This window comes from Pelodiscus sinensis, chromosome 18 (assembly GCF_052426305.1).
Source record: "Pelodiscus sinensis isolate ZL-2025 chromosome 18, ASM5242630v1, whole genome shotgun sequence".
NCBI classification, from domain to species: domain Eukaryota; kingdom Metazoa; phylum Chordata; order Testudines; family Trionychidae; genus Pelodiscus; species Pelodiscus sinensis.
The window spans coordinates 28,786,072-28,810,698 of record NC_143069.1 but is presented as its reverse complement, the minus strand read 5'-3'; the positions used below and the strand labels follow the sequence as shown (position 1 = coordinate 28,810,698).

The 24,627-nt window shown below is 54.3% G+C and overlaps 1 protein-coding gene across 2 annotated transcripts in view; it reads right to left on the bottom strand.

Annotated features, from left to right (window-relative positions):
* The window catches only part of LOC102454964 (uncharacterized), a 112,955-nt gene that overhangs the window by 2,971 nt on the left and 85,357 nt on the right, over positions 1–24,627 (bottom strand). The window contains exons 14-31 of one of the 2 annotated variants that reach the window (XM_089770040.1): positions 23,476–23,502; positions 21,192–21,218; positions 20,445–20,480; positions 19,544–19,570; positions 18,890–18,925; positions 17,169–17,195; positions 16,401–16,436; positions 14,392–14,418; positions 12,851–12,877; positions 11,255–11,281; positions 10,480–10,515; positions 8,917–8,943; positions 7,377–7,403; positions 5,781–5,807; positions 5,006–5,041; positions 3,443–3,469; positions 1,902–1,928; positions 306–332 (exon numbers count right to left, since the gene is read on the bottom strand). In XM_089770040.1, coding sequence (XP_089626166.1) covers positions 306–332; positions 1,902–1,928; positions 3,443–3,469; positions 5,006–5,041; positions 5,781–5,807; positions 7,377–7,403; positions 8,917–8,943; positions 10,480–10,515; positions 11,255–11,281; positions 12,851–12,877; positions 14,392–14,418; positions 16,401–16,436; positions 17,169–17,195; positions 18,890–18,925; positions 19,544–19,570; positions 20,445–20,480; positions 21,192–21,218; positions 23,476–23,502 — 531 coding nt within the window. The remainder of the gene's footprint in view (positions 1–305; positions 333–1,901; positions 1,929–3,442; positions 3,470–5,005; positions 5,042–5,780; positions 5,808–7,376; positions 7,404–8,916; positions 8,944–10,479; positions 10,516–11,254; positions 11,282–12,850; positions 12,878–14,391; positions 14,419–16,400; positions 16,437–17,168; positions 17,196–18,889; positions 18,926–19,543; positions 19,571–20,444; positions 20,481–21,191; positions 21,219–23,475; positions 23,503–24,627) is intronic. The other variant, XM_089770039.1, reaches the window with a different exon arrangement.

The following is a 24,627-nucleotide window of genomic DNA, read 5'->3' as shown; positions in this document are numbered from 1 at the left end:
AGCAGCCACCTATAGAAATTGTCTGGCTCCCTTCCCTGCATCAGAACAATGTGTTCGTCATTGAATTGGGAAAGGCCAGGTTACACCTGACTGTATCCACACAGGAGAGCAAATAACCCTGAGTCTGCTGCAGGGAGCTCATAGGGCTGCGCTGGGACCGGGGTGACTCCAGTGTGACTCTGATTTCAGCCCAAACTGCTGACTCAGCCCCGCCCTGCGCTGTTGGTGTTTCTAGATCCGCTCAGCATCATTTGAGGGCCAGAGCCTCTGTCCAGGGGCTCTAATGGGGAAGTGGATGTACTTACCCAGCTTCTGACACAGCTCCCGGCATTCTGGGGAGAGAGAGAAAAGGAGTCCATGATGGTTCAGCAAGGGGAGGTTTGAGAGGCGGGAGGTGGGTTATTCCAATCTGTGGTACCTGGGCACTGCCTCTGGTCCTGAGCCTCACAATGGGAGTGGTGCTGCAGGCAGTGGCCCTGCCTCATCCATTTTGTACCACACGTTGCAGAGTACGTGGGTGTGGCAGGGGCAGCGCTGTGGGCTGGCTACTCAATCAGAAGCCTTCTCGGACACCCTGTGCAGCTACTCAGATGGCGACTCTGAGCTGCATCCCTGCTGCTCTGGTCACTCTGCTACCAGGGCACCAACTCACGCAGAGCCAGTGGGTGTCTGGCTTCCCAAGCTAGGAAGTTCGCTCCCAGCTGCAGCGGAGAAGCATGCAAGGGGTTCAGCCCAAAAAAGCTGCTGTTAATGCACAACAGGGAAGGTCCAAGATCAGCCCCTAAAGAGAGCCCACACATTGCCCAGTGGCAGCATCCCCAGGTACTGGCATGGCAGGGTATGAAGGGAGGGAGCATCACACCAGAACACGAATCCCACAGAAAGAGACCTGACCAGTTGCAACCTCCTATTTCTGTGTCATGTAAATCTCTGTGTGGGGCTGATCTGCACAAGTGTGTAACTCTAGGGTCAGTGGTCGGCAGGAGCTGAGCTGGGCAGGGCTCTCTGGGGCGTATGGCTCTGGATTTACTTCCTGCCCCTAGATACACAGGGTCAGAGCTTATCCTGGGTCTCAGGGGAACACTTTGGGCTGTGGCAGCTATTTGAGCATGTGTGTCTGTTCAGAGCTCCCTTTGCAATCTCCATTCATGTGAGGCCCAGGCCAGGGAGGAAAGTTGGAAAGTACAGGCCAGTGGAGTTCAGGGCTGCGATAACAGGGAACATTTTGTTCCATGGGACACTAGTAGTTCCAGGTTTGCGCAGGGTTTGGGTAGCTGGGCCTGCACCTGGGCACTGAGTCAGGTGTCCTCCCGAGCTGGGTGCAGGCAGGGAGCTCCCAGATGGGAACAGACACAGTGAACACCAGAATTGACACATGTTCAGAATTGACACATTGACACTGCTCTGCCCCCGACTCAGAGGTTGTCTACACAGCCCCTTACATCGGCCTCCATGCGTGTGAGTTGCTGAGCCCACCAAAGTGTAGCTTGGAGATGGCCCTGTGTCAGGGCTGCTGGAGCGCACCAAAAGGACCGGGTTTCTATTCAGAAAGACCTCTTCAAATAGGCCTTTATGAAAGCAAAATAGGAATCTTTTAGCTCAGCCCCACAGCATCCACACAGCATCCTTAGAGGAGCACATTGGCGGGCATTTCTATGCACATCCCGTAATCTGAGCCATTGGGCAGTGCAGAGATAGCTGACTCCTGCCTGCCTAGATACCTTCAGTTCATGCATGGCGGTTATGAATGGTTCTGAAATCTGGGCTGCCGGGTCTGTTACTGTCCAGGGGAGGGGAAATGATCTTGAAGGTGACTCAGTGCATACATCACACAGGGGATTTTTCTATCATGTTGCAGCTGAATGTGCTGATGGACATCAAGTTGGGGCTTAGCCACTTACCAGATTCAAGGGCCTTTTTCTCCTCATCTGAAATAAGGAAGAGAAAATAGTTGGAGAACGAGAAGCATTTTGTGCTGCCGTGTGCCCCAGCATAACTGGGTTAGGGACAGACACACACCGCCCCTCTTCAGCCACACTGCAGGAGCCAGCAGCTTTGACAGGAGCTGGACTGTCATAAACACGCATCAGAAAAGGGATTTGCAAAGTAACTACCATAGATGTGCCTGGATTCCCAATAGCTGTGGGATTCTTAACCCTTTCCTCTCAGGGGAATTCCTTGTTTGTGTCACTAGAAGGCCTTTGGAGCGTCAAAGTTCTGCACTCCAGGAGTAACTAGGGGATGGACCTGCAGATGGTTGGAACTCAGAGTTTGGATCTGGCCTTGGAAACTGAGCATGGACATGGGAACCTGAGTCTGGACTCTTGCTCATTCCCACATTCAGGAAAGTGGCCCAGAAAAGGCTGCACTGCTGCAGCCTTCCACAGAGACCAGCTGGCCCACCTGATCCACTGGAACAGTGTGACTGGCATTGGATTGCCAAAGGCCAGCTGACACCTGTCTGCCTAACCAGCAGACATGAGAGCAGGTATCCGTGTGTCTGTTGCAGAGAGCTGCCAGTGCTGCCGTGGGACTGGGGTGACTATGGGAGAAGTGGCACAAAAAGGAACCCAGGCATCCTGCTTCCCAGAATCCCTTCCTTTGCCCTGCCCACCCCACCAATCACCAGCTGCCTCAGTCCTCACAGGGCTGAGCCTGGAACCCCCAATTGTAACCAACAGACCAGGCTGCCCACCGACAGGACAGGAAAGAAGCCAGAAGTTCTAACGCCCAGTTCCCTGCTCTAACCCAGTGCTCCTGCCCTCCCCCAGAACCACCCCACAACCCCCCTGCTCTAACCCAGTGCACCGACCCCTCTCCCAAAGCCATGAAGCCCCCGAACCCCTGCTCTATCCCAATGTCTGTTCCCTCCTGCAGAGCCAAGTATTCTCCAACCACCAAATACCCCTTCCCTCCCTCAGTCAGGCAATCGCTCCCCCCTGCTCTAACCCAATGCCCTTTTGCTCCCCCAAAGCTGGGTACATGAGCTAGCAGGGTTGAGGGTAAGGCGGTGACTCCATAGGAGTAGCCAAACCTGCCCCGCCCCGCATTGGACCTCCTCTGAGTCTCACCGGAGCCACTGCTAAGGCCGTAGCCTGGCGCTTTTCCCGCTAGGTGCTGGGCCGCGTGCTCAGAGCAGCTGTAAACATCTGGGCATGTGGCTCTGAACATTCAATTTGACGGGCACGTGCCACTGCCGCCACCCTGATCCCCTTTGCAGCGCAAAATCACGGGCATTTTTAGCCATTTAAACGAGCTGGCCGGCCGGAGATTTAACGAGTGAAATCGAGGACGTGTCTGGAAAAAACCAGAGGCAGGGTAACCCCACCCAAACTGTTCACTCAGCCCGGCCAGGCAGGGTTGGTGCTTCTGTCCCTGCTCAGCACAGTTTGGGGCTGGGAACCTCGCCCCGGGGCTCTGACAGGGAGGTGGATGGACTTACCCAGCCTCCGACGCTGTGTCTGGTTGTCTGGGGACAGAAGACAAGATCATTGTGGGGTCAGCGTGTGTCATGTTGAACACGGGGCTAGGGGCTTATTGCAGGGTCTGGGTTCACCCGCACTGCAGCTGGGAGGGGCTTCCGGGTTCAGGCAGAGGGATGAGCTGTAGCGCCTCTCAGGACACTGCCCTGAAAGTAGCAGGGCAGCTGGGGCAATGTGCACAGGGAGTGGGCTGATTGCTCAAGCGCCAAACCCCTTGGGCCCCCTGGCTACATATATGGACAGTCCCTGAGCTGCAGGCCCTGCTCCCCCAGTCGTGCTGCCAGGGTTGGGCGCTGGCTGAAGCAGCATCAGGGAGTGTCTCTTTCCCTGGGCTGGGAAACTCACTCCCAGCTGTGGCAGAAACACACCCAGTGAGCCCGGCTCTGAGAACTGGCAGCACCGGCCAGAGAAAGGTCAGAACAACAGAGCGGGTCCCACCACAGCTCTTGCACAGAGCCCACAATTACTCTTGGGAGCAGCCCCTGCCCCACTGCTGCCCCGCACGGAATGAGGGGAGGGAGCCTCACACCAGAGCACGTCTCACCTGCAGAGAGGCCTTAGAGCTGCTGCCTGTCACCCAGCCTCAGACGGCCCATTTCTGTGCCGGGCAATCCCGGTGTGGTGTCATTGGCATAAATGGGCGTCTCTGGGCTCAGTGGTTGGCAGGAGCTTCTCTGGGGAAGGGCCCCGTGGGCCTGCGTGGCCCTGGATTTACTGACCACCCCTCCACTCCTAATGGAAAAAAGTGGCTGATGGGCTCCTGAGAGCGCACAGCACAGAGCCCTTACAGAGCATGGGAAGCCCAGGCCTAGCCTAGAAGGGGAAATCAGGGCAGGACAGAGGAGCTGAGGGCTGGGCTAGCAGGGAAGCTGTGGGTGGGAACTGAGAGATGCAATGGAAGTGGGGTTTGGGGAGGACCCTGGAGCTGGTCCAGCTGGGGCCTACAGGCAGTGACTCCAGGTAGTTCAAGGACAGGCTGTGCAGAGGACCCCATGCAGAGCCCTGGGCAGCACTGAGCACGGCAAAGCAGCTTATGCTTGGGAGGTGAGATCTGGCTTTCAAGGGGCCTGTGGCTGCCTCGGAGTTCCCTGCAGTTGCAAGGCTGGCAGAGCCTAATGACACCGCTATATGCAGGGCAGGATTGAGAGTCTCAGGCAGCTCTCTGGGGACAGTGAGCTCAGGGCTCGGATAGCAGGTTGCTGCTGGTGGGGGACGACGGGCAACAGCAGAACTGAGTGCACATGGGGATCCCAGCTCAGGGGCAGTAGGGGTCAGAATTCAGACAGTCCCAGAATTGCAGTAGAAGTTTTCCCAGCCCCTCTCTATTCCCCACTGATCAATGGGCATTAAATGCACTCGGCGTCATTGAGGATGATACTGAAATGTGAGCTGCCAACCTTGCAGTGTGTGAATATTTCCAGAGCAGAGGGGGATGATCACAAAGTCCATACATGGTGTAGGGATTTTGCTATCGCATTAGAGCATGAAAGCAGAGACACGTTTACCAGCCATTATCCAGGTACCTGATTTCAGCCGCTTGATCTCATTCTCCTGAGATTCTGAAATGGGAAGATAACAGACTGAGATGCAGAATCGTGCTGGGTGAGGCCCTGTGCCCCACAGTGATCATGGTTAGTTACAGACACCCACAGCCAGAATCCCATCGTCAGAGCAGGAGCCAGCAGCCTGCTAGGATATTGCCGGTTGGCAGTTAGTGATACGCGCCAACACACTGGTGCCCTGGGATCAAACCGTGTTAGCCAACGTGAATCTGGATCCCAACACAGCTCTGACATTCCCAGCCCTTCCGTCTCAGGGGAAATCCTTGTCTGCATTTCTGACAACCCTTTGGGGTGCCCATGCTCTGTCCTACAGGGCTAACTAGAGGATGGGGGTGCAGACGATTGGGGCTCACATCTGACATCTGGCCTTGGTAATAAAGCAAGGAAACGTGAGCCATGTTCTAGCAGTGGCCCAGCAGCACCTGCGCTGCAGCAGCCACCTATAGAAATTGTCTGGCTCCCTTCCCTGCATCAGAACAATGTGTTCGTCATTGAATTGGGAAAGGCCAGGTTACACCTGACTGTATCCACACAGGAGAGCAAATAACCCTGAGTCTGCTGCAGGGAGCTCATAGGGCTGCGCTGGGACCGGGGTGACTCCAGTGTGACTCTGATTTCAGCCCAAACTGCTGACTCAGCCCCGCCCTGCGCTGTTGGTGTTTCTAGATCCGCTCAGCATCATTTGAGGGCCAGAGCCTCTGTCCAGGGGCTCTAATGGGGAAGTGGATGTACTTACCCAGCTTCTGACACAGCTCCCGGCATTCTGGGGAGAGAGAGAAAAGGAGTCCATGATGGTTCAGCAAGGGGAGGTTTGAGAGGCGGGAGGTGGGTTATTCCAATCTGTGGTACCTGGGCACTGCCTCTGGTCCTGAGCCTCACAATGGGAGTGGTGCTGCAGGCAGTGGCCCTGCCTCATCCATTTTGTACCACATGTTGCAGAGTACGTGGGTGTGGCAGGGGCAGCGCTGTGGGCTGGCTACTCAATCAGAAGCCTTCTCGGACACCCTGTGCAGCTACTCAGATGGCGACTCTGAGCTGCATCCCTGCTGCTCTGGTCACTCTGCTACCAGGGCACCAACTCACGCAGAGCCAGTGGGTGTCTGGCTTCCCAAGCTAGGAAGTTCGCTCCCAGCTGCAGCGGAGAAGCATGCAAGGGGTTCAGCCCAAAAAAGCTGCTGTTAATGCACAACAGGGAAGGTCCAAGATCAGCCCCTAAAGAGAGCCCACACATTGCCCAGTGGCAGCATCCCCAGGTACTGGCATGGCAGGGTATGAAGGGAGGGAGCATCACACCAGAACACGAATCCCACAGAAAGAGACCTGACCAGTTGCAACCTCCTATTTCTGTGTCATGCAAATCTCTGTGTGGGGCTGATCTGCACAAGTGTGTAACTCTAGGGTCAGTGGTTGGCAGGAGCTGAGCTGGGCAGGGCTCTCTGGGGCGTATGGCTCTGGATTTACTTCCTGCCCCTAGATACACAGGGTCAGAGCTTATCCTGGGTCTCAGGGGAACACTTTGGGCTGTGGCAGCTATCTGAGCGTGTGTGTCTGTTCAGAGCTCCCTTTGCAATCTCCATTCATGTGAGGCCCAGGCCAGGGGGGAAAGTTGGAAAGTACAGGCCAGTGGAGTTCAGGGCTGGGATAACAGGGAACATTTTGTTCCATGGGACTCTAGTAGTTCCAGGTTTGCCCAGGGTTTGGGTAGTGGAGCCTGCACCTGGGCACTGAGTCAGGTGTCCTCCCGAGCTGGGTGCAGGCAGGGAGCTCCCAGATGGGAACAGACACAGTGAACACCAGAATTGACACATGTTCAGAATTGGCACATTGACACTGCTCTGCCCCCGACTCAGAGGTTGTCTACACAGCCCCTTACATCGGCCTCCATGCGTGTGAGTTGCTGAGCCCACCAAAGTGTAGCTTGGAGATGGCCCTGTGTCAGGGCTGCTGGAGCGCACCAAAAGGACCGGGTTTCTATTCAGAAAGACCTCTTCAAATAGGCCTTTATGAAAGCAAAATAGGAATCTTTTAGCTCAGCCCCACAGCATCCACACAGCATCCTTAGAGGAGCACATTGGCGGGCATTTCTATGCACATCCCGTAATCTGAGCCATTGGGCAGTGCAGAGATAGCTGACTCCTGCCTGCCTAGATACCTTCAGTTCATGCATGGCGGTTATGAATGGTTCTGAAATCTGGGCTGCCGGGTCTGTTACTGTCCAGGGGAGGGGAAATGATCTTGAAGGTGACTCAGTGCATACATCACACAGGGGATTTTTCTATCATGTTGCAGCTGAATGTGCTGATGGACATCAAGTTGGGGCTTAGCCACTTACCAGATTCAAAGGCCTTTTTCTCCTCATCTGAAATAAGGAAGAGAAAATAGTTGGAGAACGAGAAGCATTTTGTGCTGCCGTGTGCCCCAGCATAACTGGGTTAGGGACAGACACACACCGCCCCTCTTCAGCCACACTGCAGGAGCCAGCAGCTTTGACAGGAGCTGGACTGTCATAAACACGCATCAGAAAAGGGATTTGCAAAGTAACTACCATAGATGTGCCTGGATTCCCAATAGCTGTGGGATTCTTAACCCTTTCCTCTCAGGGGAATTCCTTGTTTGTGTCACTAGAAGGCCTTTGGAGCGTCAAAGTTCTGCACTCCAGGAGTAACTAGGGGATGGACCTGCAGATGGTTGGAACTCAGAGTTTGGATCTGGCCTTGGAAACTGAGCATGGACATGGGAACCTGAGTCTGGACTCTTGCTCATTCCCACATTCAGGAAAGTGGCCCAGAAAAGGCTGCACTGCTGCAGCCTTCCACAGAGACCAGCTGGCCCACCTGATCCACTGGAACAGTGTGACTGGCATTGGATTGCCAAAGGCCAGCTGACACCTGTCTGCCTAACCAGCAGACATGAGAGCAGGTATCCGTGTGTCTGTTGCAGAGAGCTGCCAGTGCTGCCGTGGGACTGGGGTGACTATGGGAGAAGTGGCACAAAAAGGAACCCAGGCATCCTGCTTCCCAGAATCCCTTCCTTTGCCCTGCCCACCCCACCAATCACCAGCTGCCTCAGTCCTCACAGGGCTGAGCCTGGAACCCCCAATTGTAACCAACAGACCAGGCTGCCCACCGACAGGACAGGAAAGAAGCCAGAAGTTCTAACGCCCAGTTCCCTGCTCTAACCCAGTGCTCCTGCCCTCCCCCAGAACCACCCCACAACCCCCCTGCTCTAACCCAGTGCACCGACCCCTCTCCCAAAGCCATGAAGCCCCCGAACCCCTGCTCTATCCCAATGTCTGTTCCCTCCTGCAGAGCCAAGTATTCTCCAACCACCAAATACCCCTTCCCTCCCTCAGTCAGGCAATCGCTCCCCCTGCTCTAACCCAATGCCCTTTTGCTCCCCCAAAGCTGGGTACATGAGCTAGCAGGGTTGAGGGTAAGGCGGTGACTCCATAGGAGTAGCCAAACCTGCCCCGCCCCGCATTGGACCTCCTCTGAGTCTCACCGGAGCCACTGCTAAGGCCGTAGCCTGGCGCTTTTCCCGCTAGGTGCTGGGCCGCGTGCTCAGAGCAGCTGTAAACATCTGGGCATGTGGCTCTGAACATTCAATTTGACGGGCACGTGCCACTGCCGCCACCCTGATCCCCTTTGCAGCGCAAAATCACGGGCATTTTTAGCCATTTAAACGAGCTGGCCGGCCGGAGATTTAACGAGTGAAATCGAGGACGTGTCTGGAAAAAACCAGAGGCAGGGTAACCCCACCCAAACTGTTCACTCAGCCCGGCCAGGCAGGGTTGGTGCTTCTGTCCCTGCTCAGCACAGTTTGGGGCTGGGAACCTCGCCCCGGGGCTCTGACAGGGAGGTGGATGGACTTACCCAGCCTCCGACGCTGTGTCTGGTTGTCTGGGGACAGAAGACAAGATCATTGTGGGGTCAGCGTGTGTCATGTTGAACACGGGGCTAGGGGCTTATTGCAGGGTCTGGGTTCACCCGCACTGCAGCTGGGAGGGGCTTCCGGGTTCAGGCAGAGGGATGAGCTGTAGCGCCTCTCAGGACACTGCCCTGAAAGTAGCAGGGCAGCTGGGGCAATGTGCACAGGGAGTGGGCTGATTGCTCAAGCGCCAAACCCCTTGGGCCCCCTGGCTACATATATGGACAGTCCCTGAGCTGCAGGCCCTGCTCCCCCAGTCGTGCTGCCAGGGTTGGGCGCTGGCTGAAGCAGCATCAGGGAGTGTCTCTTTCCCTGGGCTGGGAAACTCACTCCCAGCTGTGGCAGAAACACACCCAGTGAGCCCGGCTCTGAGAACTGGCAGCACCGGCCAGAGAAAGGTCAGAACAACAGAGCGGGTCCCACCACAGCTCTTGCACAGAGCCCACAATTACTCTTGGGAGCAGCCCCTGCCCCACTGCTGCCCCGCACGGAATGAGGGGAGGGAGCCTCACACCAGAGCACGTCTCACCTGCAGAGAGGCCTTAGAGCTGCTGCCTGTCACCCAGCCTCAGACGGCCCATTTCTGTGCCGGGCAATCCCGGTGTGGTGTCATTGGCATAAATGGGCGTCTCTGGGCTCAGTGGTTGGCAGGAGCTTCTCTGGGGAAGGGCCCCGTGGGCCTGCGTGGCTCTGGATTTACTGACCACCCCTCCACTCCTAATGGAAAAAAGTGGCTGATGGGCTCCTGAGAGCGCACAGCACAGAGCCCTTACAGAGCATGGGAAGCCCAGGCCTAGCCTAGAAGGGGAAATCAGGGCAGGACAGAGGAGCTGAGGGCTGGGCTAGCAGGGAAGCTGTGGGTGGGAACTGAGAGATGCAATGGAAGTGGGGTTTGGGGAGGACCCTGGAGCTGGTCCAGCTGGGGCCTACAGGCAGTGACTCCAGGTAGTTCAAGGACAGGCTGTGCAGAGGACCCCATGCAGAGCCCTGGGCAGCACTGAGCACGGCAAAGCAGCTGATGCTTGGGAGGTGAGATCTGGCTTTCAAGGGGCCTGTGGCTGCCTCGGAGTTCCCTGCAGTTGCAAGGCTGGCAGAGCCTAATGACACCGCTATATGCAGGGCAGGATTGAGAGTCTCAGGCAGCTCTCTGGGGACAGTGAGCTCAGGGCTCGGATAGCAGGTTGCTGCTGGTGGGGGACGACGGGCAACAGCAGAACTGAGTGCACATGGGGATCCCAGCTCAGGGGCAGTAGGGGTCAGAATTCAGACAGTCCCAGAATTGCAGTAGAAGTTTTCCCAGCCCCTCTCTATTCCCCACTGATCAATGGGCATTAAATGCACTCGGCGTCATTGAGGATGATACTGAAATGTGAGCTGCCAACCTTGCAGTGTGTGAATATTTCCAGAGCAGAGGGGGATGATCACAAAGTCCATACATGGTGTAGGGATTTTGCTATCGCATTAGAGCATGAAAGCAGAGACACGTTTACCAGCCATTATCCAGGTACCTGATTTCAGCCGCTTGATCTCATTCTCCTGAGATTCTGAAATGGGAAGATAACAGACTGAGATGCAGAATCGTGCTGGGTGAGGCCCTGTGCCCCACAGTGATCATGGTTAGTTACAGACACCCACAGCCAGAATCCCATCGTCAGAGCAGGAGCCAGCAGCCTGCTAGGATATTGCCGGTTGGCAGTTAGTGATACGCGCCAACACACTGGTGCCCTGGGATCAAACCGTGTTAGCCAACGTGAATCTGGATCCCAACACAGCTCTGACATTCCCAGCCCTTCCGTCTCAGGGGAAATCCTTGTCTGCATTTCTGACAACCCTTTGGGGTGCCCATGCTCTGTCCTACAGGGCTAACTAGAGGATGGGGGTGCAGACGATTGGGGCTCACATCTGACATCTGGCCTTGGTAATAAAGCAAGGAAACGTGAGCCATGTTCTAGCAGTGGCCCAGCAGCACCTGCGCTGCAGCAGCCACCTATAGAAATTGTCTGGCTCCCTTCCCTGCATCAGAACAATGTGTTCGTCATTGAATTGGGAAAGGCCAGGTTACACCTGACTGTATCCACACAGGAGAGCAAATAACCCTGAGTCTGCTGCAGGGAGCTCATAGGGCTGCGCTGGGACCGGGGTGACTCCAGTGTGACTCTGATTTCAGCCCAAACTGCTGACTCAGCCCCGCCCTGCGCTGTTGGTGTTTCTAGATCCGCTCAGCATCATTTGAGGGCCAGAGCCTCTGTCCAGGGGCTCTAATGGGGAAGTGGATGTACTTACCCAGCTTCTGACACAGCTCCCGGCATTCTGGGGAGAGAGAGAAAAGGAGTCCATGATGGTTCAGCAAGGGGAGGTTTGAGAGGCGGGAGGTGGGTTATTCCAATCTGTGGTACCTGGGCACTGCCTCTGGTCCTGAGCCTCACAATGGGAGTGGTGCTGCAGGCAGTGGCCCTGCCTCATCCATTTTGTACCACATGTTGCAGAGTACGTGGGTGTGGCAGGGGCAGCGCTGTGGGCTGGCTACTCAATCAGAAGCCTTCTCGGACACCCTGTGCAGCTACTCAGATGGCGACTCTGAGCTGCATCCCTGCTGCTCTGGTCACTCTGCTACCAGGGCACCAACTCACGCAGAGCCAGTGGGTGTCTGGCTTCCCAAGCTAGGAAGTTCGCTCCCAGCTGCAGCGGAGAAGCATGCAAGGGGTTCAGCCCAAAAAAGCTGCTGTTAATGCACAACAGGGAAGGTCCAAGATCAGCCCCTAAAGAGAGCCCACACATTGCCCAGTGGCAGCATCCCCAGGTACTGGCATGGCAGGGTATGAAGGGAGGGAGCATCACACCAGAACACGAATCCCACAGAAAGAGACCTGACCAGTTGCAACCTCCTATTTCTGTGTCATGCAAATCTCTGTGTGGGGCTGATCTGCACAAGTGTGTAACTCTAGGGTCAGTGGTTGGCAGGAGCTGAGCTGGGCAGGGCTCTCTGGGGCGTATGGCTCTGGATTTACTTCCTGCCCCTAGATACACAGGGTCAGAGCTTATCCTGGGTCTCAGGGGAACACTTTGGGCTGTGGCAGCTATCTGAGCGTGTGTGTCTGTTCAGAGCTCCCTTTGCAATCTCCATTCATGTGAGGCCCAGGCCAGGGGGGAAAGTTGGAAAGTACAGGCCAGTGGAGTTCAGGGCTGGGATAACAGGGAACATTTTGTTCCATGGGACTCTAGTAGTTCCAGGTTTGCCCAGGGTTTGGGTAGTGGAGCCTGCACCTGGGCACTGAGTCAGGTGTCCTCCCGAGCTGGGTGCAGGCAGGGAGCTCCCAGATGGGAACAGACACAGTGAACACCAGAATTGACACATGTTCAGAATTGGCACATTGACACTGCTCTGCCCCCGACTCAGAGGTTGTCTACACAGCCCCTTACATCGGCCTCCATGCGTGTGAGTTGCTGAGCCCACCAAAGTGTAGCTTGGAGATGGCCCTGTGTCAGGGCTGCTGGAGCGCACCAAAAGGACCGGGTTTCTATTCAGAAAGACCTCTTCAAATAGGCCTTTATGAAAGCAAAATAGGAATCTTTTAGCTCAGCCCCACAGCATCCACACAGCATCCTTAGAGGAGCACATTGGCGGGCATTTCTATGCACATCCCGTAATCTGAGCCATTGGGCAGTGCAGAGATAGCTGACTCCTGCCTGCCTAGATACCTTCAGTTCATGCATGGCGGTTATGAATGGTTCTGAAATCTGGGCTGCCGGGTCTGTTACTGTCCAGGGGAGGGGAAATGATCTTGAAGGTGACTCAGTGCATACATCACACAGGGGATTTTTCTATCATGTTGCAGCTGAATGTGCTGATGGACATCAAGTTGGGGCTTAGCCACTTACCAGATTCAAAGGCCTTTTTCTCCTCATCTGAAATAAGGAAGAGAAAATAGTTGGAGAACGAGAAGCATTTTGTGCTGCCGTGTGCCCCAGCATAACTGGGTTAGGGACAGACACACACCGCCCCTCTTCAGCCACACTGCAGGAGCCAGCAGCTTTGACAGGAGCTGGACTGTCATAAACACGCATCAGAAAAGGGATTTGCAAAGTAACTACCATAGATGTGCCTGGATTCCCAATAGCTGTGGGATTCTTAACCCTTTCCTCTCAGGGGAATTCCTTGTTTGTGTCACTAGAAGGCCTTTGGAGCGTCAAAGTTCTGCACTCCAGGAGTAACTAGGGGATGGACCTGCAGATGGTTGGAACTCAGAGTTTGGATCTGGCCTTGGAAACTGAGCATGGACATGGGAACCTGAGTCTGGACTCTTGCTCATTCCCACATTCAGGAAAGTGGCCCAGAAAAGGCTGCACTGCTGCAGCCTTCCACAGAGACCAGCTGGCCCACCTGATCCACTGGAACAGTGTGACTGGCATTGGATTGCCAAAGGCCAGCTGACACCTGTCTGCCTAACCAGCAGACATGAGAGCAGGTATCCGTGTGTCTGTTGCAGAGAGCTGCCAGTGCTGCCGTGGGACTGGGGTGACTATGGGAGAAGTGGCACAAAAAGGAACCCAGGCATCCTGCTTCCCAGAATCCCTTCCTTTGCCCTGCCCACCCCACCAATCACCAGCTGCCTCAGTCCTCACAGGGCTGAGCCTGGAACCCCCAATTGTAACCAACAGACCAGGCTGCCCACCGACAGGACAGGAAAGAAGCCAGAAGTTCTAACGCCCAGTTCCCTGCTCTAACCCAGTGCTCCTGCCCTCCCCCAGAACCACCCCACAACCCCCCTGCTCTAACCCAGTGCACCGACCCCTCTCCCAAAGCCATGAAGCCCCCGAACCCCTGCTCTATCCCAATGTCTGTTCCCTCCTGCAGAGCCAAGTATTCTCCAACCACCAAATACCCCTTCCCTCCCTCAGTCAGGCAATCGCTCCCCCCTGCTCTAACCCAATGCCCTTTTGCTCCCCCAAAGCTGGGTACATGAGCTAGCAGGGTTGAGGGTAAGGCGGTGACTCCATAGGAGTAGCCAAACCTGCCCCGCCCCGCATTGGACCTCCTCTGAGTCTCACCGGAGCCACTGCTAAGGCCGTAGCCTGGCGCTTTTCCCGCTAGGTGCTGGGCCGCGTGCTCAGAGCAGCTGTAAACATCTGGGCATGTGGCTCTGAACATTCAATTTGACGGGCACGTGCCACTGCCGCCACCCTGATCCCCTTTGCAGCGCAAAATCACGGGCATTTTTAGCCATTTAAACGAGCTGGCCGGCCGGAGATTTAACGAGTGAAATCGAGGACGTGTCTGGAAAAAACCAGAGGCAGGGTAACCCCACCCAAACTGTTCACTCAGCCCGGCCAGGCAGGGTTGGTGCTTCTGTCCCTGCTCAGCACAGTTTGGGGCTGGGAACCTCGCCCCGGGGCTCTGACAGGGAGGTGGATGGACTTACCCAGCCTCCGACGCTGTGTCTGGTTGTCTGGGGACAGAAGACAAGATCATTGTGGGGTCAGCGTGTGTCATGTTGAACACGGGGCTAGGGGCTTATTGCAGGGTCTGGGTTCACCCGCACTGCAGCTGGGAGGGGCTTCCGGGTTCAGGCAGAGGGATGAGCTGTAGCGCCTCTCAGGACACTGCCCTGAAAGTAGCAGGGCAGCTGGGGCAATGTGCACAGGGAGTGGGCTGATTGCTCAAGCGCCAAACCCCTTGGGCCCCCTGGCTACATATATGGACAGTCCCTGAGCTGCAGGCCCTGCTCCCCCAGTCGTGCTGCCAGGGTTGGGCGCTGGCTGAAGCAGCATCAGGGAGTGTCTCTTTCCCTGGGCTGGGAAACTCACTCCCAGCTGCGGCAGAAACACACCCCGTGAGTCCAGCTCTGAGAACTGGCAGCGCGGGCCAGAGAAAGGTCAGAACAACAGATCGGGTCCCACCGCAGCTCTTGCACAGAGCCCAGAATTACTCTTGGGAGCAGCCCCTGCCCCACTGCTGCCCCGCACGGAATGAGGGGAGGGAGCCTCACACCAGAGCACGTCTCACCTGCAGAGAGGCCTTAGAGCTGCTGCCTGTCACCCAGCCTCAGACGGCCCATTTCTGTGCCGGGCAATCCCGGTGTGGTGTCATTGGCATAAATGGGCGTCTCTGGGCTCAGTGGCTGGCAGGAGCTTCTCTGGGGAAGGGCCCCGTGGGCCTGCGTGGCCCTGGATTTACTGCCCATCCCTCCACTCCTAATGGAAAAAAGTGGCTGATGGGCTCCTGAGAGCGCACAGCACAGAGCCCTTACAGAGCAGGGGAAGCCCAGGCCTAGCCTAGAAGGGGAAATCAGGGCAGGACAGAGGAGCTGAGGGCTGGGCTAGCAGGGAAGCTGTGGGTGGGAACTGAGAGATGCAATGGAACTGGGGTTGGGGGAGGACCCTGGAGCTGGTCCAGCTGGGGCCTACAGGCAGTGACTCCAGGTAGTTCAAGGACAGGCTGTGCAGAGGACCCCATGCAGAGCCCTGGGCAGCACTAAGCATGGCAAAGCAGCTGATGCTTGGCAGGCGGGATCTGGCTTTCAGGGGGCCTGTGACTGCTTCGGAGTTCCCTGCAGTTGTACAGCTGGCACAGCCTAGCTACCGGGCAGGATTGAGAGTCTTGGGCAGGTCTCTGGGAACAGTGAGCCAAGGGCTGGGATAGCAGGGTGCTGCTGGTAGAGGTTGAAGGGCAACAGTAGAGCTGTGTGCACATGGGAATCCCAGCTCAGAGGCAGTAGGGGTTTTGCAGATCAGAATTCAGACAATCGGGCTGTGTCTACATTGGCACCCTTTTCCGGAAAAGGGATGCTAATGAGACACTTCAGAATTGCAAATGCCGCGGGGATTTATATTTTTCCTGTGGCATTTGCATGAACATGGCTACCGCTTTTTTCCAGCTCGGGGCTTTGCTGGAAAAAAGCGCCAGTCTAGACAGGGATCTTTTGGAAAATAAAGCCTTTTCCGGAAGATCCCTTATTCCTCTTAAAAACAGGAATAAGGGATCTTCCGGAAAAGGCTTTATTTTCCAAAAGATCCCTGTATAGACTCGCGCTTTTTTCGGCAAAGCTCCGAGCCGGAAAAAAGCGGCAGCCATGTTCATGCAAATGCCGCGGGGAAAATTTAAATCTCCGCGGCATTTGCAATTCCGAAGTGTCTCATTAGCATCCCTTTTCCGGAAAAGGGTGCCAATGTAGACACAGCCTTCCAGAATTGGTGTAGAACTTTCCCCAGCCCCTCCCTATACCCCACTGATCCATGGACATTAAATACACTCAGCATCATTGAGGTTGATACTGAAATGTGAGCTGCCAACCCAGCAGCGTGTGAATATTTCCAGGGCAGAGGGAGATGATCAGGAAGTGACTGCAGTCCATGCATGGGTATAGGGATTTTGCCATTGGGTTAGAGCATGAAGACATGAAGACATATTCACTAGCCATTATCCAGGTACCTGATTTCAGCTGCTTGATCTCATTCTCCTTTGACTCTGAAATGGGAAGATAACATATAGATACAGAATCGCGCTGGGTGAGGGCCTGTGCCCCAAAATGACCATGGTTAGTTACGGACACCCACAGCCAGAGTCCCGTCCTCAGAGCAAGAGCCAGCAGCTTTCCCAACAGTGGGGCAGGCACTTAGTGATACGCACCAAGATGCAGGAGCCCTGGCACTGGCAAACCATCTAACCATGAGGGCAGATGTGAGTCTGGATCCCAATACAGCTCTGACACACTCATCCCATCTGTCTCAGGGGAAATCCTTGCCCATGTTACTATCAGCCCTTGGAAATCAATGCGCTCCATGTAAAACTAGGGGGTGGCGACTGGGCTCACATCTGACAGCTGGCGTTGGCAACAAAGCAGAGAACGTGAGCCACGTTCTGTGAAATGGCCTAGCAGAGGCTGCGCTGCAGCAGCATCTCTAGAAAGCAGCTGACCCCCTTGTCCTGCACCAGAGCAATGTGACTGGCACTAGTCTGCTAAAGGCAGGTGACACCTGCTTTTCTAACCAGGCAAGAGAGCGGATAACTCTGCGTACGGCATCCTGCACACAGCTCAGAGCGCTGTACTGGGACCAGGGTGATTGATGTGACTCTGACTTTGGCCCAAACTGCACATCAGGCCTGCCCTGTGGAGTGGAGGTTTCAGAATCTGCTCAGCCCTGGGTGCTGCTGGGAACCTTTGTCCAGGGCCTCCACTGGAGAGGTGGGTGAACTTACCAACTGTCCAGTTCAGCTTCAGGTGCTCTGTGGAGAGAAGAGGGAGACCAGTTTGGGTTCAGCATGAGTCATTCCGAGCAGTCACATGTGGCTGGTCCCAGCTCTGGGTTCATCTGTGTGACAGCTGGGAGAGAGCTTCACAGCTTGGGCAAGTAGAGGAGAGTTTGACCAGGGTCCTGAGAGCAGCAGTGAGGCTGGGTACCAGGTGCAGCAGCTTGTGCCAGCTACTGAAATATAAACCCACCCAAACCTCCTGGGTATGGACTCGGGCAGCTCTTCTGAGCCACTGCCCCTATATCCCAGCCACACTGCTTGGCAGGTGGGATCTGGGTTTCAGGGGGCCTGTGGCTGCATCAGAGTTCCCTGCAATTGTACGGATGGCAGAGCCTAGCTGCAGGGCAGGATTGAGAGTTTGGGGCTGGGCTCTGGGACAGTGAGCCCAGTGCTGGGGTAGCAGGGTGCTGCTGGGGGGAGGTTAAAGGCAACAGCAGAGCCGTGTGCACATGGGAATCCCAGCTCCGGGACAGGAGGGGTTTTGCAGGTCAGAATTCAGGCAGTTACAGAATTGCTGTGCTAGTTTTCCCAGTCCCTCACTATACCCCACAGAACCATGTGCATTAAATATACCCGGTATCATTGAGGCTGATGCTGAGTGAGCTGCTGTGGGAGAAAAATCAAATAACTCCAATTGTGTCTAACGGGGGTTTGTGCAGGAAATCAAAACTCTCTAAAAGAAAACTGCTGTCAGGGTTAAAAGTTTTCCAGGCCTCTCACCCTGTAACAGAGAGAAATCATCTTAACTCTGATCAAGACCCTTACAATGCCTCTTATCTCAACTTCATGGAGACTCCTAGTCTGTCACAATTTGTCATGTAAACCCTTATCTTTGTCACAGTTTGCCTTGTAGGCTCCTCACTCAGGTTCTCATGTGCCTTTGTTCTGTAAAACTTACTTCTAGCATACTTGGTGTAAAGAGAAACCTCTCAGAGTACTTCTGCTGAGACTTTGATATGGTAAAGAAAACAATCATCAACTAAACTGTCTGAGCATACTGTATAAAGCCGTGGTCACCAACCAGTAGATCTCGGAGGCTCTAAGAGTAGCTCTTGAGCCCTCTCTGAACTGCGTGCCTGCGCAGTACCTTTACATTAGATTTCCTCATTTGAGGAACAGCTACTTACCAAGCAACAGCACAGGTGAGTAGCTGCAAGGAATGGTGGGATTTTTTTTTTAAAGTAGCAATATAAGGATTGGGGATAGCAAGTGATGGAGAGGAGGAGAATAGAGAGGGTGGGGCTTCAAGGAAGGGGCGTGGCAGTAGATCTTGGCTTGGTCTGTCATTTAAAAAGTGATCTTGGGTGTAAAAATGTTGGAGACCACTGGTATAAAGGGATCCCTGTACCTGTCTCTCAGGGCTGCTGCTGCTCCCACTCTGGTAGCTGTCAGCCTGCCTGCATGCATAATAAAGTTTTCCTTCTAGATTTCTCTCCTGCCTCACTGCTTTGACCTCCAGCCTCAGACCCTTCTGGGGACTCTGAGCGAGATTTCCCCAACACTGCCAACCCTGCAGAGTGTGAATATTTCCAGGGCAGAGGGAGATGACCATGAAGAGAATTCAGTCCATACCTCAGGTGTGGGGATTTTGCAATGGCATCAGAGCGTGAAAACACAGAGACATGTTTTCAAACGTGAAAACACAGAGAGATAAGTTGTCCAGATACCTGACTGCAGCCGCTTGATTTCATTCTCATGAGACACTGAAATGGGAAGATAACAGACCGAGATGCAGAATCGTGCTGGGTGAGGCCCTGTGCCCCAGAATGACCATGGTTAGTTACAGACACCCACAGCAGAGTCCCATCGTCAGAGCAGGAGCCAGCAGCCTGCTAGGAGTGGGGCTAGCAGTTAGTATTGTGCACCAACAAACTCGTGCCCTGGGATTGGGAAACCATCTGACCATGAGGGCAGACGTGGGTCTGGATCCTGATACTTGTGCCATTCCCAGCCCCTTCGTCTCAGGGGAAATCCTTGTCTGCATTTCTGACAACTCTTTGGGGTGCCCATGCTGTGTCCTACAGGTCTAACTAGAGGGTGGGGGTGTAGACGATTGGGGCTCACATCTGAGATCGGCCCTTTGTGACAAAGCAGGGAAACATGAACCATGTTCTAGCAGTGACCCAGCAGCACCTGTGCTGCAGCAGATGTCTACAGAAAGTATCTAGCTCCCTTCCCTGCATCAGAACAACATGCTTGGCATTGGATTGGGAAAGGCCAGGTGACAGCCCTGTGCTGTTGGTGTTTCTGGATCTACACAACATCATGTGAGGCCTGGAGCCTCTGCCCAGGGACTCTAATGGGGAGGTGGATGAACTTACCCAGGTTCCGACGCAGCTCCTGGCATACTGGGGAGAGAGGAAAAGGAGCCATTGATGGTTCCGCAAGGGGAGGTTTCAGAAACAGGAGGTGGGTTATTCCAATCTGTGGTACCTAGGCACTGCGTATGGAGGGTGGTGAAGCATTGGGTTGGTTTCTCTAGGGATGTGGTGGAATCTCCAATCCCGAGAGGTGTTTAAGTCTCAGCTTGACAAAGCCCTGGCTGGGTTGATTGAGTTGGGGTTGGCTCTGCCTTGGGCAGGGGGCTGGACTCAGGGACTCCTGAGGTCTCTTCTAGCCCTAGGCATAGGCAGTGTCTCTGCCATTGGGACCCCTGCAGGCTCAGTTCTCTCCCAGCGCCATGGCATGTGGCTGTGCGAGGTGACTCTGGGTGGGGGACACAGTTCAGAGCCCTGGGCAGCCCTGTGCTAAGACCTGGAGGTGAGGTCTGGGCTTTCAGGGGGCCCCTCACTGTATTCGGGTTCCCTGCAGTTGTACGGCTGGCAGGTGCTCAGTGTGACCAGTGACTGCAGGGCAGGATATGGGGTGACCAGCCCAGCTCTGCAGCTGGAGGGACCAGGGCTCAGATAGCAGGGGGTTCCTGGGGACTCTGAGAAGAACTGGCAGAGCTGTGTGTATGTAGCAGCCCAGCATGGGAATAGCAGGGATTTGTAGGTCAGTAGTGAGCCGTAGCAGCACAAAGGCAGGGAAGGAGTTTGCCCAGAGCCTCATCGAATCCCACTAACCCCCGTGCACAACAGCCACTCTGGTCATTAGGGATGATACTGAAATGGGAGAGTTTCGCTATTTCCAGAGTAGGGAGAAATGACCAGAAAGGCGACTGACATCTACACATTGTGCATGGTTATTTTTTTAGCACAGTCCCCAGGGATTACCAAGTACCTGTTGTTAACTTCTCATTTTCCTGCCTTTTAAACTCTGGAATGGGGAAGAGAAAAGTGTTAGACACAGATGCGCTGTGAGATCCTGTGTGCTCTACAACAACTGGTCCCCACTGCCAGACTCCCAGCCCCACGGCAGGGGGTCAGGAGCAGAGTGGATGGTGAGTGACACACTCCAGCATGCAGGATCCCTGGGATTGGCAAAGCATCCAAAACTGATGACAGACTGGGTCTGGATCTGGATACAGCTCTGACATCCACAGCCCGTCTGTCACAGGGGAATTCCTCGTCTTACTGACAGCCCTTCGGAGCGTCAGAGCTCCACACACAGGTACAATTAAGGGGCTGGACGTGCAGATGACTGGGACTCACACCTGAGAGCTGGTGTTGGCAACACAGCATGGAAACAGAAGCTACATTTTGTGAAATGGCTCAGCAGAGGCTGCACTGCAGCAGGCATCTCTAGAAACCGGCTGACCCCCTTCTCCTGCAGCAGAGCAATGTGACTGGTACTAGACTGCCAAAGGCAGGTGACACCTGCTTTTCTAACCAGGCATGAGAGTAGGTTTCACAGCGCACAGCTCACAGCGCTGCACTGGGAACAGGGTGACTCTAATGTGGTTCTGATTTCAGCCCAAACAGCACATCAGCCCTGCCCTGTGGAGTGGGGGTTTCAGAATCTTCTCAGCATCAGGTGTGGCTGGTAGCCTTTGTCTGGGGCCTCAACTGGAGAGGTGGGTGAACTTACCAAGTGTCCGGTTCAGCCTCTGGCCCTCTGTGGAGAGAAGAGGGAGACCAGTTTGGGTTCAGCATGAGACATTCTGAGCAGTCACATGTGGCTGGTCCCAGCTCTGGGTCCATCTAGGCTGCAGCTGGGAGTCAGCTTCCCAGCCTGGGCCGGCAGAGGAGAGTTCACTCCCCTTGCCCAGGCAGGGCCTGGAGCAGCCGTGTGGCTGGGTACCAAGTGCAGCAGCTTGTGCCAGCTGCTGAAATACAAACCCACCCAGATCTCCAGGGGATGGACTCGGGCAGCTCCCCTGAGCCACTGCCCCTGATATCCCAGCCACATGGCTACGTTAGCGCCCTGGCTCCAGCAGAGCTAGCCTGTGTCTGGCTACCCCAGCTGGGAAGCTTGTTCTCAGCTGCAGGAGAGACGCTCCCAATGAGCCAGGGGTCTCAGAACTGAGAGGACACATCAGAGAATTCTCTTATTAATGATCAAATACAAGGTCCCAGATCAACACTTAGGCCACAAACTGCACCACGGGAGCCCCTCCCCCACACAATAGCACTTCAAGGAGTACACGGAGTGTCACATCAGAACATGTATCCAAAGAGAGAGGCCTGCCCAGAGACACCCTGTCACACGGCCTCAGGCCTCCCGTTTCTGTGTCATGTAATCCCTTTGTGGCATGTATCTGCACAAGTGTGTAACTCTAGGGTCAGTGGTTGGCAGGAGCTGAGCTGGGCCAGGCCGGGCTCCCTGGGGCGTGTGGCTCTGGATTTACTGCCCACCCTTAGATACACAGGGTCAGAGCCCATCCTGGGGTCTCAGGGGAACACTGCAGGCTGTGGATCCCATCTGAGTGTGTGTCACTGAACAGACACAGAGCATGGCTGGGTTTGCAATCTCCATTCATGTAAGGCCCAGGCCAGGGGGAAGATGGGAAATCACAGGCCGGTGGAGTTCAGGGCCCTGATAACAGTGAGGTCGTTGTTCTATGGGACACTAGTTGTCCTGAGTTAGCCCACAACTGGGATAGTGGCATCTGTGCCTGGACACTGAGGGCCTCCAGCAGAGCTGCGTGCAGGCAGGGAGCTCCCAGATGGGGGGACAGATATTGTGAATGTCAAAACTGACACATGTCGACCTGCGTGGAGGACGTTTGCTCTACCCCATCTCTGGGGTTGTCTACACAGCCCCTTACATCGACCTCCAGGAGCTTGCTGCAAGCCCACCAAAGTGCTGCTTGGAGACTTCCCCATGACAGGGCTGCTGGTGTAAACCAATGGGACCTGGTTTTTATTCAGAAAGTCCTCTTCAAATAGGCTTCCATGAATGCAAACTAGGAACCTTTTAGTTCAGCCCACAGCATCAATGCAGTGTGCTTAGAGTAGCCTTTGGGCAGTGCAGAGATAGCCCGAGTTGTGCCAGATTATTTCATTCACCCTGGTTAAGAATAGTACTGAAATCTGGGCTACAAAATCTGTAGTATGTATTACTTCCCAGGGGAGGGGAGATGAGTACGGCAGAAAGGGATCTAGGGGTTATAGTGGAGCACAAGCTGAATATGAGTCAATAGTGTGATGCTGTTGCGAAAAAAGCAAACATGATTTTAGGATGCATGAACAGGCGTGTTGTGAGCTAGACATGAGATGTCATTCTTCCGCTCTACTCTGCACTGGTTAGGACTCAGTTGGAGTATTGTGTCCAGTTCTGGACACCACATTTCAAGAAAGATGTGGAGAAATTGGAGAGGGTCCAGAGAAGAGCAACAAGAATGATTAAAGGTTTAGAGAATATGAGCTAAGAAGGAAGGCTGAAAGAATTGGGCTTGTTTAGTTTGTAAAAGAGAAGGCTAAGGGGGGACATGCTAGCTGTTTTCAGGTATCTAAAAGGGTGTCACAAGAAGGAGGGAGAAAACTTGTTCATCTTGGCCTCTGAGGACAGAACAAGAAGCAATGAGCTTAAACTGCAGCAAGGGAGGTTTAGGTTGGACATTAGGAAACCTAACTGTCAGGGTAGTCAAACACTGGAGTAAATTACCCAAGGAGGTTGTGGAATCTCCATCTCTGGAGATATTTAAGAGTAGGTTAGATAAATGTCTATCAGGGATGGTCTAGACAGTATTTAGTCCTGCCATGAGGACAGAGGACTGAACTTGATGACCTCTTGAGGTCCGTTCCAGTCCTAGTATTCTATGATTCTATGATCTTGAAGGTGACTCTGTTCATACATTACACAGGGGATTTTTCTATCATACTGCAGTTGAATGCCCAGAGGGACATCAAGCTGGAATTTAACCACTTACCAGATTCGAAGTCCTTTGTCTTCACCTCTGAAACAAGGAAGAGAAAACAGTTGGACAATGAGAGGCACTTTCTGATGACGTGTGTCCCAGACAAACTGGGTTAGGTACAGACACCCACCACCAGTAGCTTTGACAGGAGCTGGAATGTCATAAACATGCAGCAGAAAAGGGATTTGCAAAGTATTTAACCTAGATGGAGGACCTGCGCCTGGATTCTCAGATAGCTGTGGAATTCTTAACCCTTTCCTCTCAGGGGAATTCCTTGTTTGTGTCACTAGAAGCCCTTTGAAGCATCAAAGCTCCACAATCCAGGTGTAACAAAGGATGGACCCACAGGTGGTTGGAGCTCAAAGTTCAGATCGGAACTTAGTAACCCAGCATAGACATGGGATCCTGAGTCTGGTTTCCCGTTTTGGAAAGTAGTCAAGAATAGTCTTCCCCGGTGCAGCCATCCATAGAGAGCAGCTGGCCTGTCACGTTGCTGAATTGGAGGGAAGCAGCCAGATCGCTGCTGCACCCCTAGGTGGGGGTGTTGGCCCCAGAAATTGGTATGGGGGGAGCCATGTGGGGTATTGAATGGGAGCTTATTGTTTGTTGATCTTATGTACGCTATTTATGTGAGTGTATAATGTCTGTGTGTGTAGGTAGGAATCTGTAATTTGTGTGGAAGCTGAATATTTCTGTGAATGTGATTGAGCATTGCTATGGACAGGCTGAGTAGCAAAGCCCTGTGGGACAATGGCCCTTGATGGCCCAAAGACACACCTAAAGCAGGAGGGCGGAGACCCAAGAGCTGCCAGCAGAGAGAGGCTGAGGACCAGGTGACCTGCTGCATACCAGAAGAGGCCAGGGAGAGGGTATAAAGAGGCCATGTGGTCGATGCCATTTTGTTCTCAGCTCAGCACTTCATCCCAGAGGCAGCACTGCAGGGATTGAAGAGCCTGGAAGACCTGTGAACCCATCCTGATCGTAGGATGTGCAATAAGGACTTTTAAACCAGCAGCTGCAACATCTCTGCTAGAGCCTGCATCGAAGACTGGGAGATTCGGTGCATGTAACGTACTGTACTTTAATAACCTTACTCTCAGGCTTTTCTTTCTTGTGATAATAAACCTTTAGATATAGATTCTAAAGGATTGGCCCAGCGTGATT